The sequence below is a fragment of the Lethenteron reissneri genome, chromosome 37 (assembly GCF_015708825.2).
Source record: "Lethenteron reissneri isolate LAM-NWPU_2019-01 chromosome 37, ASM1570882v1, whole genome shotgun sequence".
Classification (NCBI taxonomy): domain Eukaryota; kingdom Metazoa; phylum Chordata; class Hyperoartia; order Petromyzontiformes; family Petromyzontidae; genus Lethenteron; species Lethenteron reissneri.
In genome coordinates, this window is record NC_083815.1 from 12,788,507 (window position 1) to 12,803,282 (window position 14,776).

Genomic DNA, 14,776 nt, shown 5'->3' on the forward strand with positions numbered 1-14,776 from the left:
TAATGAAAATATAATGGCGCTCGACTGATTCGGAGTGAGACCTCTGCTGTGAAACCGGAGCCGGTCATCAGCACACTGCCCAGGTATGGGAAACTCTCCACTCTCTCCACAACTGCCCTATCACTAATTGGGATTTGTGGGGGTGGAGTGTCCGATGGTACAAAATACCCAGGCAGGTGCTTAATTTTGGTGGGGCTGATGGTAAGGCCCAACCTCTTAGTGGAAAGCTCCACGTTCAGCAGTAGCGCCTCCAACTCCTCCTCTGAGTGAGCAGCAATTAGCAGATCATCGGCATACATAACATGGTTGAGCAATAGGGAACCATCCCTTGACATCACCCGGCATCGATCTGCCTCCCATTGTATCTGTACCAGATGGAAATTCCTCCGGTACAACTATTGAAGGCTTCACGAACTACGTGGTCGAAATAGATGTTAAATAATGTGGGAGCCAGAGGACATCTCTGTCACACCCCAAGGTGTACAGGGAATAGTTACGACTCCCGGCCACGTAGTTTTACCCGGGCCCGCTCACCATCATGAAGGTCCTTAATGATAATGAGCAGAGGGTCAGGGACTCCGAAAGCACGAACAACTACCCAGAGTCCAGGCCTACTGATGGTATCATATGCCTTGACCAGGTCAATAAAGCAGGGATGTAGGTCTCGTTGGAGTTCCCTACACCTCTGCTGTAGCAGGACCGCCCTTTCCTGAAACTGCATTAGGGCTCCGCAAGCCTCTCCTCAGCGTGCCCCTGCAAGGCGATGTTGAATAATCCTTGCCAGGATTTTTCCCTGGCACACTGAGGAGTGAGATGCCCCTGTAGTTATTACAGTCTGTGCGGTTCCCCTTCTCAAAGAGAGGGACCACCAGGGCATCCTTCCAGTCCTGCGGTACCTGTCCAGTGGTCCAGACTGTTGTCATGATGTCATGTCGGGCAGTCTGTGCACAAGCGCCATCCTTTCTCAGCATTTCGCTTGGGAGATCATCTCTGCCCGGTGCCTTTCCTGGTCTCAGACTCTGGATCGCTTTCAGTACTTCCTCAACAGATGGCACCTCAGCCAGCCACTCATAGGCGGTGACTTCTTCCAATCTTTGAGGCACCGCAGCCTCGGCAGGGTCATCCTCACTTTGTCCCACGTTGTTATCCAGGCTGAGGGATGTCCCCTCCCCCAGGACCTCACAGAAATGCTCAGCAAATCTGCAAACCTGTTCCTGGAGGTCGGAGATAGGATCACCCTTCTTTCCCCTAATGATGGTAATAGGTATGGCGCTGCAGGTTACTTTTTTGATGGAATTAAAGAGCGATTTGTGATCGCGGGCTATTGAGGCAGACTCCATCTCCTCAGCAACTCGCAACCACCACCCATCCTTGCAGCGCCTCATGGCTCTCCGAACCTCCGAGCGAAGGCTGCGGTTAGCCTCCTCATTCTCCGACGTGGGATGCTGTAGCCGATGAGAGTGGGCCTGTCGCTTTTTCTCAGCCAGCTCGAACACTGTCTCCATCAGCCAGGGTCTCTGAGGAGGTCTGAACCGTGTACCCAAAGCAGCCATTGCAGCTGCATGAGCCACAGTCCTAAACCTCGCCCATTTCTCCTCGACATCAGGAGTGGGGGACGATTCCAACCCGTTCGTCTTCAGTGGGGGTATAAGTAACCACGACCACCACTCCTCACCTCTGGTTGATGAGAAGGCGAGCTCAAAGTAACCCGGAGCTCACAGCTTCCCACACCTTACCGCCATGCTCCCACACCCCTTCATTCTTTGTTTCAGAAGAAGAGCCACTCCCTGTTGTTTGGCAGTCTCCTGCCCCGAGAAGAGGACTGTCCACCCCTCATGGTGGCGGAAGCCAAATCCGGTCCACCGGACCTCTTGAATACTACAGAGATCCAGGCGGTACCGGTCCAGCTCCCGACAGAGGAGTGGCAGCCTCTCCTTCGCAGTGAGCGTTCGAACAATCCACGTGGCCACACGTAGTGGTTTTTTGTTTTTTCTGGAGGAGCCCCGAGGGTAAGGATTCAGTCTCCTGGCTCCGCCAAATGGGGTTTGGCCAGGATATAGATGTCCTGTCCCCCCGGGGCCTCTGGCACAAGCTTATTAATAAAAAAATTCCGTCGTGGTTTAGCGGTAATTAATTGAAGGTGGAGGGGTTACCAGCCCCTCGTACCCATCCAAAGCCCTCTTTTGGCCGCTGTGGTGGTCACAAACGCCATCAGGGGAAAGGTCAATCGGAATTGGCCCTCCCCCCACAGCACTGCCCACGACAGCGCTGCCCCTTCTGGCATCACGAGGAGGTAGGGGGTTGTTTTGCTGGAGACACAGACAGACACACAAGCAGAGAGAGACTCACACAGAGATAAACAGAGAGAGAGACACACATATAGGCACACAGACAGACAACGTCTCTGTGTCGAGGCCTTAAATAGAGAGAGTGGGGGGGGGAGAGAATAAGAGAAGGGGGGGTTGGGGCAGAGGGGGAGTTGTGTGGAATTCCTGCCCATAGCGGATGGACGAGCTGGACACTGGACTTCTAAACAAACAAGTACGGAGCGTTGTGTGGAATTCCTGCCCATAGCGGTCGGAGGAGAGAATGGACTTATAAACAAGCACGGGACAAGCACGGTAGAAAGCAAATTTACTAAAATTAGGAAGTCTAATGCAATGCAACACAGAGAGTCGGTTAGCATTATATTTCCAAGATTGCTATGTTTGTTTTCTCATTATTATTTAATTAAATTTATTTCTGCGTGACTTTACCGAAATAACCAAAGAGTAATTCCTGCAGTCACGAAAGCTTCGAATCTCGGTTTCAGTTTGGTGTTTCAACATCTTAACACAACTGTTTTGTTGCCAGAAAAAAGGGGAAAACCCTATTATCATATTTTGGTACTGGCAAAAGAGGTCCCATAACGAAATGGCTGTCGGTGTGAGGTCAGTAGCGTCACGAGCGTGGGGCACGCAAGGGGGTGCCTTGCCCCCCCCCTGGTGGCCGCATCTACGAGTTGAGGCCCCTCTTGACAACCACCATGAGATATGTTTTCAAAACAGTGTAAAAAAACAACAACAAGACATTTAAAACGCGGTTCGAATGTATTTTTATTCAAATTATTTCATTTAAGTCTCACGTTTTATGTTAATTCAATGAGAGCAGTGACGTGATATTGCAAAGAGGTACTGCGGAGCTGTAGTGGCTGAATTTTGCGTCGACGGAGCTCCGCTACGGCATTAAATGTTCGAGACCATGAGCGCTAACGATGTGATGAGGCAAGAGGAGCCGCGATATATGATAGCCTCTAGGTGAGATCGTGCGAGACAAATCAAATATTGGGGCCCCATCTGACAGATTGCCGCACCCCCCGAGTTGATCGTGTAGTTACGCCACTGTGTGGGATGAAGGAACCAGCATCATGCTGTTTCTAAATCAAGTACAAATCTTGGACTCGGCGAACATAAAGGAGGCCAGATTTAAATTCTAATGCCAATTACCACTGCTGTGTGTACATGGCCGGAAAACCCAACCCAGAGTGCACATGCTGCAATCTTGCAAAATTAGAATTAATTTCCGGTTCCGCACACCCCTGGCACCGGGCTGGACTTCCTATTTGTAGACTTAAAATGAAATGACGACCTGCTGCAGGATCTATGTGTGTATGTATGTATGTTGAACTTCTTTCACACCGTACGCAGCCAGCCGTGCTAATGTAACCTGGCTAGAAGAGCAGAACCAATTACGACCATCAGAGCGCTCAAAAGGGCAGGGAAGGCAGAAAGGTGGGAAATTTGAGGCTGCAATTTGCAAGATAATTCGTCTAAGCTAGAGGAGAGAATGAGAGTTTTAATATTTTAATTATGGCCTAGTAACCCCCCACAAACCGCATGGCATGGGGAGGGCTTCGTTCGATAGTGAGTCCTCACCCGTGGATATAATGACAGTGCACATTATGGTCTGAAAATATGGATCTCTTCACTGGGTTGCTGGTGGCTCGTGGCTTTAATCTAGCACTGTGGAGGCAGTGAGGGTTAGTGGATCACACACACACACATCCGTGAAACTCCCAAACTCGCTAGGATACAAGGTAGACATATCATGGCTTGCCAGGGTGTGATGATAGTACAGCAAGTGGAACATTTTCATTATTACATATGCACCGGGCATTGAGCGTTGCCCCCTCGCACGCATGGGGTTTCTCCCAGGATTATACTTTCCACCCACGTGTACAGACCAATCACTACTGGAGTCGACCGAATACCCCAACGTAGGGCCACAGAGCTTGGGCAATCTGTTGGCGCTGGGTTGCTGCTTGCTGCCTTCCCCTCTTGTCTGTGGTTTCCCCACGCCTACCTGTAGTTTATGTTTTATTTTACAGAGCTCCACAAGGTGGCAGCAGTGCCCGCGGGAGGCATGCACACGTACCGCTGGGCGGTACCCCAAGGAGCCGGCCCCACCCAGGCGGATGAGCCTTGCATCACCTACCTGTACACCAGCTCGGTCAACCACGTACGGGATGGCCACTCGGGCCTGGTCGGACCGCTGCTCATCTGCCGCAACGGCTCCCTGGACCAGCACGGCGACCAGGTCCTTATCTAGGGTTCTTTGTGACTCGGCGATACCTTTAGGATACATTGCCTTACGATATACTATAAACGAAGCTATTTTTTTTTATTAGACCAGGTAAGGCCCACTGAGCTATCTAGCTCTCTTCAGAAGCTACCTGGCCACAAATGATAGCTCAGCGAAGTGGCTTATCACGTGGAAATGTATGGCAGCCAAAGGCTTGAAACGCACGGTGATTCTTAATGTGGAGGGGAAAAACAGAGGACCCCAAGAAAAATCCACGCGACCACGGGGAGAACATGTAAACTCCAAATACAAAAGTGTCAGAGTCGAGATCGAACCCACTACCTCCTGTGTAGCAGGCAAAGTAGTTAACATCTCACCAGCATGGCGCCCTCTAAGATCCAAGATACTCGTATCATCCATTTTCTAAATGTCATCAAATCGCAATGAATAAATAAAATACCTAAATATAAATAAGCACATTTGTAATGGGTTGCAGTTTTTGATAGATTCAGAGATATAAGAAACCTCATACCAGCGGGTATATCAGAAAAAAACAGCCCTACCTATATTTTGCCCAAGCTCTGTGGTCCTACATTGAGATGTTTGGCCACAGACACCGGAGTACCCCGAGGAAAGCCACGCGTGCGAGGGGGGTAACGCTCAGTGCCCCTGCAGATGAAAATGAACTCACTTTCTGTAGTGCCAAACTCTGGCATGCCAGGAGAGGGTGACCTCGCAGCCCGTCGGTGTTTGGGAGTTTCACGACGTTTGTCCAATCCACCAACCCTGGCTGCTTCCACAGTGCTGGGTTACAGGCCATGCGCATAGCCACCAGTGACCGGCTTCATTACTGTTGTTCACACTATTGCTTCGAAATGTTTTACTTCCCGACTCGGTATTTACGAAATAACAAGCTCGGCAATTAAAGTTGCAGATCGATAGCTATTATCAATTCATGAAAGTGCCTTGTAACATGTTCATCAGCATGGCAGGGACAGTCTGTTCACCTATAATGCTGCGTCTTGTTTTCAGAAACGAGGATCGGATATAACACGATGAATGTATTGGGGAACACATTTTGTATGACGTGGATGCGAATTGGATATAACGCGATTGAGAGAACAGAACTACGTCACACGAGTAAGAATAAGCGGTTGTACGGCTGTCTCGGTGTAGCATCACATGAGGCGGGATGCTGCTGGATACTTCTGGATGCTACCCATGCCCCTCAGTCTTTGTTCAGTCTTCGTACATATCTCACGTGTTATCGCGGACTGTGCTTTACTCTATATTATATATTATTTATAATAACGAGATTTTTCCATAGTGCGGTGTTCTTCAGGAACGCAACTTCTGCATTATAGGAGAACAGACTGTATACCGCATCTACAGACAAGCACACAAAACACATTAACGTTGGGAAATACAATTACAAAGCTACGGTAAACTGTTACGTACAACTTCATTTCTTCCTTCCGATATCAGGAAGCCACTGGGAGCTGTGTATGTCTTTAGAAGTGTTTTTTGTGTTTAGTTTGTTGTCCTTTCCCGCACCTCCGATTTCTCTTATATTTAATAAATATGCATAGCAACCCAGAATTGGACTTGAATATTTTGTGGAGTCATTCAGTGGTGGTATTTCCACTTACAATTAACACATTTAAAAATGTGATCCTTGAATCAAACGTCACATCAAATCACATACCACAAAGCAGGATATCATGAACGCATCATCATAATTCACATGAATCCATTATTCTCATGCCTGAGGTTATTTTACACCTGAAAATATAGGGTGCCACTGGTGGCGAGATGTTAACTCTCTCGCCTGTTTTGCAGGAGGTTGTGGGTTCAATCCAGACCCTGACGCCTGTATATTTGGTCGCATGGATTTTTCTATGAGTTTTGTGGTTTTTCCCTCTACATTTAGAAACGTGCATTTAGAGTATTTGGATGCTGTAAATTTCCACATGATAAGCCACTTCGTTGAGCTATCGTTTGAGGCCAGGTCGCTTCTGAAAAAGAGCTATGTAGCTCAGTGGGCCTTCCCTGGTAAAATAAAAATATAAGTTGTAATCGTAGTGTCTAATGCTTGGACACATGCGACAAAATTGATGCTTCAGCGACAGACGACCACTGCTTCACATGTCCCTGGCGATCATCGCCCGATAATGATAGGTCATGTCTCTACAGAGCGGCACGGACGAGGAGGTGTTCCTGCTCTTCGACGTCGTGGACGAGGGCCTGAGCTGGTACCTGCAATGGAATAAGCAGCAGAACAACGTGACTGCACCCGACGATGACCCCAGCTTCCGGGAGGCAAACCTCCGACACAGTAAGCTGGGCGACGTAACATTCGGGAACGAGAGATAGATGCGTGGGCGTGCATGTACGGCCATTTTTGTCAGCCCGCCGTCGAACGAAGCCCTCCACGTGCCGTGCGGGTCGTGGGGTTATTGGGCCAAACTTTAAATATTAAGGCCCTCGTTCTTTCCTTTAGCTTGGACGAATTATCTCGCCAATTGCAGCCTCACAGTTCCCACCTCTCTGCCCTCTCGTTCCCATCCCTCCCCCTTCCCCTTGTGGGAGCACCTCCCCACTTTGTACAGCATGCAGAGTTGTCTGCTCCATAATAGAGGTTTTTGGGTTAGATCGCGTAAATTTGCGTAAATTTATGGATGATATTGGTCACAAAAGCCTACGTGTAAACAGAGTTGCCTGCTGTTGCATTTGGACACTTTATCAAATTGTATTGAATCGATGTAAATGACCACCATGGCTGTTGGAATAAATGACTTTGTCGCAACCACAGTTGTCTGTTAAAAGAAAGGCTGGATTTGTATGTCATCGTAATCAACCATTCTCAATACACTGCTAGTTGAAGGCCTCCCCCCGCTGGAAATGCCTATCACGGTCCTGTGATTTAATAATCCACCTATCCCATGCACATGTGGTGCCAGTGTCTCTCATAAAAGGAAGGCAGTATTTATATTTCGCAAACATAAATCACTGCCATTGTGTTTAGTCCATTAGTAATAATTAGGGTATTTTAGTCACGTAACAAATACATTCTACTCTCCATATGTGTATGACACAAGTACATAGCATTATTCTATTCTTCTTCATAAACAATGTCCACCGTTCACCAGCATTCAATGTCACTTTTCAGAGTCATGTCTGTTATTTCTGTGCAGCAGAAATTCTGCCCTGTACTGAAAATAGACGTTATTTGGTTCGTTTGATATATTTTGGTCATTGCTTCACCCGTGTTGCATCGGTCATCCACCATGCTGAGTGCACATAGCCTGGCACAAGTGCCGTGGTCATGTCACGGCCACTTAGTGGCGAATGGCGATTGTTGTCGTTGAGTTAATATCCTCTTATAGTGACATAAATGTGGCATGAGTGGAATATCTCATTTGTCGCACTTGTAAGGAATACTAAAAAAAAATGCACATTATATTCTGTAATGATTCCATTTTCATTTTTCTTGAGAAAAAAAATCCGTGCCAATAATATCACCTTAGCCCATTACCTTCCCATCTCCAACTACATGAAATGATAAAGTTATATTATTTACGTGACAAGCGTAGGTATGACCAACACAGCATAGGGATCCCAATATATCGACCACAGGGTGTTCATCATTATTATCATTATTATTTCAGAAATTACGGTGCATGTTAAAGTCCTTTCGCCTCTGGCCAATGAACAAATAACCTTCGATTGCGGAGTTTTGCAGTCATATGAAGGGAAACCGTTCCTCGGTTTAGGCCCTGACCCATTGTGCGTGACGCGTGCCTCCCTGGAAGCCATCAACGGGTTTATGTTTGGGAACCTGCCTGGCCTGGAGGTGTGCGTGGGCAAGCGCGTGTCGTGGCACGTGCTGGCCGTGGGCTCTCAGGCCGACCTGCACACGGCCTACTTCACGGGACAGACGCTGCTCTTTGACCTCCGCCGTGTGGACACCATCGCCCTCTTCCCTCACCTCTCCTACACTGCCCTCATGCTCACCGACACCACAGGTGAGGTCTCCTGTAGTCGCTCTCTCTACCCAGTGGCCAGTCGTGATCTTCTTCGTCATTTCCCTGCAGTTGGTCCCTTTCCACTGCCACCCCTATTCAAGTCACGAAGCAGCATCTTTCATTTTCTGCCCCTTGGCCTCTTTACCAACATCCATCCTCCCGCAACCGCCTACGTCGAGTTTTCACTTTGTCTTTCGGCTTTTCAGGATTGTTTTCATTTACGTTGTCCCCTCCCCCACTCTCTCTTTCTTTCCATCCTTCTGACTGATTCAGATACCGGGATAAAATGATTTGCTCTGTGTGTTCACAATAAAACGAGTATTGGAGCGGTTGCATATCTTCATTAGTATTCCTCAACAAGTATTGGAAATTCACATTTCTGTAACTAAATTAAAAGTTTTTTTTATTTTAACAGGTAGGGGCCACTGAGCTATGTAGCTCTTTTTCAGAAGTGACCTGGCCACAAATGATTGCTCAAAGAAGTGGCTTATCCATTGGAAATGTAAAGCAGCCAAATACTCTAAAGGAATGTTTCTAAATGTGGAAGGAGACACCGTAGGACCTGGAGATAAATTCAAGCGACCACAGGGAGAGAGAACATGTAAACTCAAATATACAAGCGTCAGGGTCGGGATCGAACCCACAACTTCCTGTATACCAAGGGAGGAAGTTAACATCTCGCCACCACAACAAGAGACCAGTGTATTCATAAGGCAGCCACTGTTGACTTACTACAAATTGGTACTTACTTTATTAACTCCAGAAGGATTGACAGAATCGACCCCTTCTGAGCCAGACACTTCACCACAGATGTACCTTTATAAAGTGATGAAGTTATATAGGGTCAGCATGCTGTAATTTACAACACTTTTGACTCATGACAAATTGCTACTTACAGTATTTTTATGTGACTGTGAAGGGAGTACTCTGTGACCTGAAATTCTTCATCGGAGATGACCAAATCCCAACAGTGTCTGAGCAGCCGGTAAAAAGCCTTGGAAGGTGGTATGATTCAAGCCTGAAGGACAAAGACCAGGTGCAACAGCTGCGCAAAGACATCAGTAGTAGCCTCCAGTCCATCGACAACACCCAGCTACCTGGAAAGTTAAAGGCTTGGTGTCTGCAGTTTGGTCTCCTACCCCGGGTGTTGTGGCCCCTAGCAGTGTATGAGGTTCCAATCTCAACAGTGGAGAAGATGGAAAGAGGAGTCACAGGCTACTTAAAGAAGTGGCTCGGAGTTCCACGATGCCTTACCACCATAGGCCTCTATGGAGATGGTGTCCTCAAGCTGCCCCTCACCAGTCTAACCGAGGAATTCAAGTGTGCAAAAACCAGGCTCCAGATGACACTGAATGAATCTCGAGACCCAGTGGTGAGCAACAACGCGCCGACCTTGGCAACTGGGCGCAAATGGAGGCCAGGAAAAGCAGTCCAGGAGGCAACAGCAGCCCTCAGACATGCTGACATTGTGGGTCATGTTCAGCAAGGGAGAGGAGGCTTTGGACTAACTAGCCGTGCTGCTTGGAGTAAGGCCACTGCACCAGAGCGGCGGAAGATGGTAGTGCAGGAAGTACGCCATCAGGAGGAGGCTGCAAGGTGGGCCAAGGCAGTCTCTCTTGCCAAACAGGGACAGTGGACTCGATGGGACAGTGTGGAGAAGAGGAAGATCAGCTGGATGGATCTGTGGGCCATGGAAGCGAGGCGGTTGAGCTTTTCCATCAGAGCAACATATGACGTCCTTCCAACACCAGTTAATCTTCACCAATGGTATGGTGAAGATCCGGACTGTGCCCTCTGTTCCATGCCAGCCAACCTCAGGCACATTCTCACAGGGTGTAAAACAAGCCTCACCCAAGGACGCTACACTTGGCGTCACAACCAAGTTCTTAAAAACCTTGCATCCGCCCTGGAGGACAAGCGAACTGCCACCAACTCCCTACCACCCCCAGCAGCATCACACCCCTTACGGACGACCTTTGTCCGCGAAGGGGCTAAACCACCAAAGAGCGGCTCTACACCAATAGAGCGAGACCAGCTGCGCTTGGCCCGCGACTGGAAAATGCTAGCTGACATTGGCCGGCAACTTGTGTTTCCTCCGGAGATCGCAACCACCACCCTAAGACCTGACATGGTGCTCTGGTCCCGTTCGCTCAAGAAGGTCTTCATCATTGAGCTCACAGTACCCTGGGAGGACTCAGTAGATGAGGCTTATGAGCGAAAACATCTGCGCTATGCCGATCTAGCTGCTGAAGCACGGCATCATGGCTGGAACACAGAAGTCCGACCAGTGGAGGTGGGCTGCAGAGGTTTTGTGGCAACATCTACAACCAGACTGCTTAGAGACCTGGGAATTAAGGGCCAGAGCCAGCGTTCGGCAATCAGAGCTGTATCGGAGGCGGCAGAAGGCAGCAGTCAGTGGCTCTGGATGAAGAGGAAAGACCCCAGCTGGGCCCCAAAGTGAGAGGGCCAGGAGGTATGCAGTCAACAATGCTTGACTCAGGGATGAGGACGCCCCTGCCATGCATAGTCCCATGGGATGTTGGCTATCAACAACAAGGCAACTCCTATGACTAATTGGGAATGGGACGCAAGCGTAGGATTGATCACCCTGTCGCTGGCCGCCTTTGGGGAGGGTGTATAGTATGAAAGGCCGAAACACCCTAGGACCCAAAGGTTCACTACTGACGATGCGCTCCCCAAATTTCACCAGGCTCACTGTTCATGAACTCTTGGAAGTGCTTGCACAAAGGATAATAACATCTCATCCTGTGTTCTTTGGAATCTGAATATAATCTAAAATGCAAGTATTGTTTCATTTGCCTTGTTATTCTGCCTTAGATGTTTCCACAATGGCGATTGCCCACATCTGCAGCAAGACCAGCCTGTAGAGTAACAGCTAGCAGTGGGCTTGTGACGGTTGATATTTAGTTATATCATTCTATCCGATTCCAGGCCATTTTGTATTTTCGGTGTATATGGTTTTACATTGTTCGTAAAATCCAAAACATTGTTTGATATGGCATGTCTCGCCATGGTGGCGAATTGTTAACTACATTGCCTGGTATACAGGAGGTCGTGGGTTTTATCCCGACCCTGACGCCTGCTGTATATTTGGAGTTTGCATGTTCTCCTCGTGGTCGCATGGTTTTTTCTCCGGTTCCTCTGGTTTTTTCCTCCGTATTTATAAACATGCTTTTAGAGTATTTGGCTGCTAGAAATTTCCACATGATAAGCCACTTCTTTGAGCTATCATTTGTGTCCAGGTTGCTATCTAGATCAGTGTGCCTTACCTGTTAAAATAAAAAAATAGTTTAGCTTTTAGTTTATTTCTGGATTCCTGTTAAAAGGCACGGTTTGCTTTCTCGCAGGTGGATTTGAATTAATGTGCCGGACAAATGAGCACTTTAACGAAGGCATGAGAGCCAAGTTTAGAGTGTCAGAATGCGGGATGCCACCTGGACCGGTGTTTGTTCCGCAAAAGGAGCGGACATATTATCTGGCAATCCGTGAGGAGGTCTGGGACTACGCTCCCAACCGCAGCTGGGAAATGAAAGTGCACAACACCACCAATCCAGCACTCAGGTAAGAACCCGTGTATACATCACAAGCGCATTGACAATTCCAACCCCCTACCGATTAGATTACTTGTCGGGGTTCCAGGATCGCAATTCGATTCAGGAATTCAGTATGTCGTCTTTTTAAATCCTTTATATTAAGTTAGCTTGCTTGCTTGTGTAGTGACATAAGAAGGGAGGGGCTGCTGTAGGCTCTGGGTTCCCAGGTGGGTCCAGACGCGTAAGCCTCTGGGCGCCAGGCACTGCGTTCCCAGGGGGTCCAGACGCTTTTAAGCCTTTGGGCGCCAGGCGTTGGGTTCCCAGGCGCTTAAGCCTTTTTGGCGCCGCCAACGGGGCGGGGGGGCTGTGTGTGCTCTGTGGGATGTCTGGTGGCGCACACGGCCCCACCCCTCGTCGGACCAGGCATAAAAGGAGAGTTCCCTGGACGATCGGGGCCCAGTTGTAACTCAAGACCCTGGGATGCTGTGAGAGCCAGCGCTGGGACTCTGGAACTCCCGACGCTACGACCTTGTGAGGGCGAGTCCAGAGCGTAGCCAGAGTAGAGTATCTAGGCTGTGTACCTAGGCTGTGTACCTAGGCTGTAACAGAGTATCAGGACTGTTGGAGTGTTGTATTGTAATAAAGAAGTACATCTACAAGTGTCTCCGGAACCCGTTACATTTGGTGTTAGAAGTGGCTATGGAGACAAGAAGTAAGCCACGTACCTTCAGTCCTGACGGCGATGAAGAGGAGCAGGCAGCGATGGGGCGGCCAACGCCGGCCGACAACAACGCCGCACCGCCGGCTGAGCAGCTGTTTGCTCCGCCGACCGTCCCCTCTCCAGCGTCGGGAGCAGAGATGGAGGAGGCGCTGCTTCGCCTTGCAGAGCTGCTCTGCGCCACCGCCTCCCTCCTGGGCGAGCTGCGGTGCTCGCGGCCGATGGCGGGAGGGAGAGAGGAGGCGCGGCGCTCGCCCGAGCCCGCCGCCGCCGCCATTCCCCCCCACGGATGTGAGGGATACTTCCGGGAATGACATCACTTCCACCAGAGGAGCAGTGACCGCTGGGAGCGACGTCACTTCCGGACCCAGCGTGTGCCAACCCGACGACGCCGCGTCATCAGCGCTGCGTCCCTCACCGCCGGGTGACAGCTGTTGGCAACCTAGCACACCGCGTCATCAGCGCTGCGACCGGACAGTGAGGGCGCCATTCTTACTGTAACCAGCGCCGGGGCTGCACATGGACCGACACGCTGCTCGCCGCCTGTGCTGCTCTGGCCAAAGGTTGGAGGTCGGGAGACCAGGCCCCTGACACTTCGTACATTTTACGCGCTCCGGATTAATGATTTTTTTGTTGATATTTTCTTCGTTGTCGTCGGGGAGTCGTGACTGTTGTTGGGTAAACTGTGTGGAGCTTCGCCCGTGAGTGTTGTCAATGTGTGTTCGAAACTTTGCTTGTGATTGTTAACAATGTATGGTTTATATTGAGCTTTGTTCGTGATTGTTAATGTATAGCTTGTGCTGTCATTGTTAACGATGTATATACTGTATGGGGCATTTATCTTGAGATGGTGACATGCTGCCAAGGATTGGAATTGTCATGCTGGCTCTCAAATATCTTGGGGTGCAGATCCTGACCAGAATGTCCCAGCGGGTGTTGCGTGTCTAACACGAGAGTTGTGGTCCCATCATGCTATGGCAGACGGCTTGACCTGACAGCCCGGAGATAGAGACACTCCGTGGCATGTCTAGCCTAGTGGGCTGTGTGCTCACATGGCTCGGAGAGTGTGGTCCCGTCATGCTATGGCTGACGGCTTGACCTGACAGCCCGGAGATTGAAACACTCCGTGGCATGTCTAGCCTAGTGGGCTGCACGCTCACAGGGCTCGGAGAGTGTGGTCCCGTCATAGAATAGCTGACGGCTTGACCTGACGGCCCGGAGGTTGAGACCCTCCGTGGTACGTCTGGAGCTGTAGGCTCGCCCTGACGGCCCGGAGATTGAAACACTCCGAGGCGCGTTGAAACAGTGGGCTGGAGATTCGTGGTGTTCAGGTGTAGTTATCCCGTTACGTTGGGACTGTATCCCTCAGTTGTTAGGGTGCATGTTGTGCAGGGAGTGAACAATGGGTCGTCTCAGATCGGTCGGTACAGCTATATGCTGCGATGCGAGTCTTGGAGAGAGGTTGGGTCTCAGATCGGTCGGTACAGCTATATGCTGCGATGCGAGTCTTGGAGAGAGGTTGGGTTTCAGATCGGTCGGTACAGCTATATGCTGCGATGCGAGTCTTGGAGAGAGGTTGGGTCTCAGATCGGTCGGTACAGCTATATGCTGCGATGCGAGTCTTGGAGAGAGATTGGGTCTCAGATCGGTCGGTACAGCTATATGCTGCGATGCGAGTCTTGGAGAGAGATTGGGTCTCAGATCGGTCGGTACAGCTATATGCTGCGATGCGAGTCTTGGAGAGAGACTGGGTTGAAGTCCCCCCCGATATGGCCGACGTGCGCGGTTTTAGGATGGAGATGCCACGTTGGAAAGGCGGGGTGTGCAAACGGTTGACATGTAATGTCGGTGGTGGTCCTCATTGAGGGCTGCTGGGACGCAAGCACAGGATGCCTTGGAGATGCGGTTCGCGCGTGCGG

The 14,776-nt window shown here is 49.8% G+C and overlaps 1 protein-coding gene across 1 annotated transcript in view; it reads left to right on the forward strand.

The window, feature by feature from the left end:
* Positions 1-14,776, forward strand: part of LOC133351441 (ferroxidase HEPHL1-like) — a 48,988-nt gene that overhangs the window by 16,988 nt on the left and 17,224 nt on the right. Inside the window, exons 9-12 of the mRNA XM_061566658.1 lie at positions 4,367-4,575; positions 6,754-6,895; positions 8,373-8,585; positions 11,954-12,167. Of these exons, the coding sequence (XP_061422642.1) occupies positions 4,367-4,575; positions 6,754-6,895; positions 8,373-8,585; positions 11,954-12,167 (778 nt within the window). The remainder of the gene's footprint in view (positions 1-4,366; positions 4,576-6,753; positions 6,896-8,372; positions 8,586-11,953; positions 12,168-14,776) is intronic.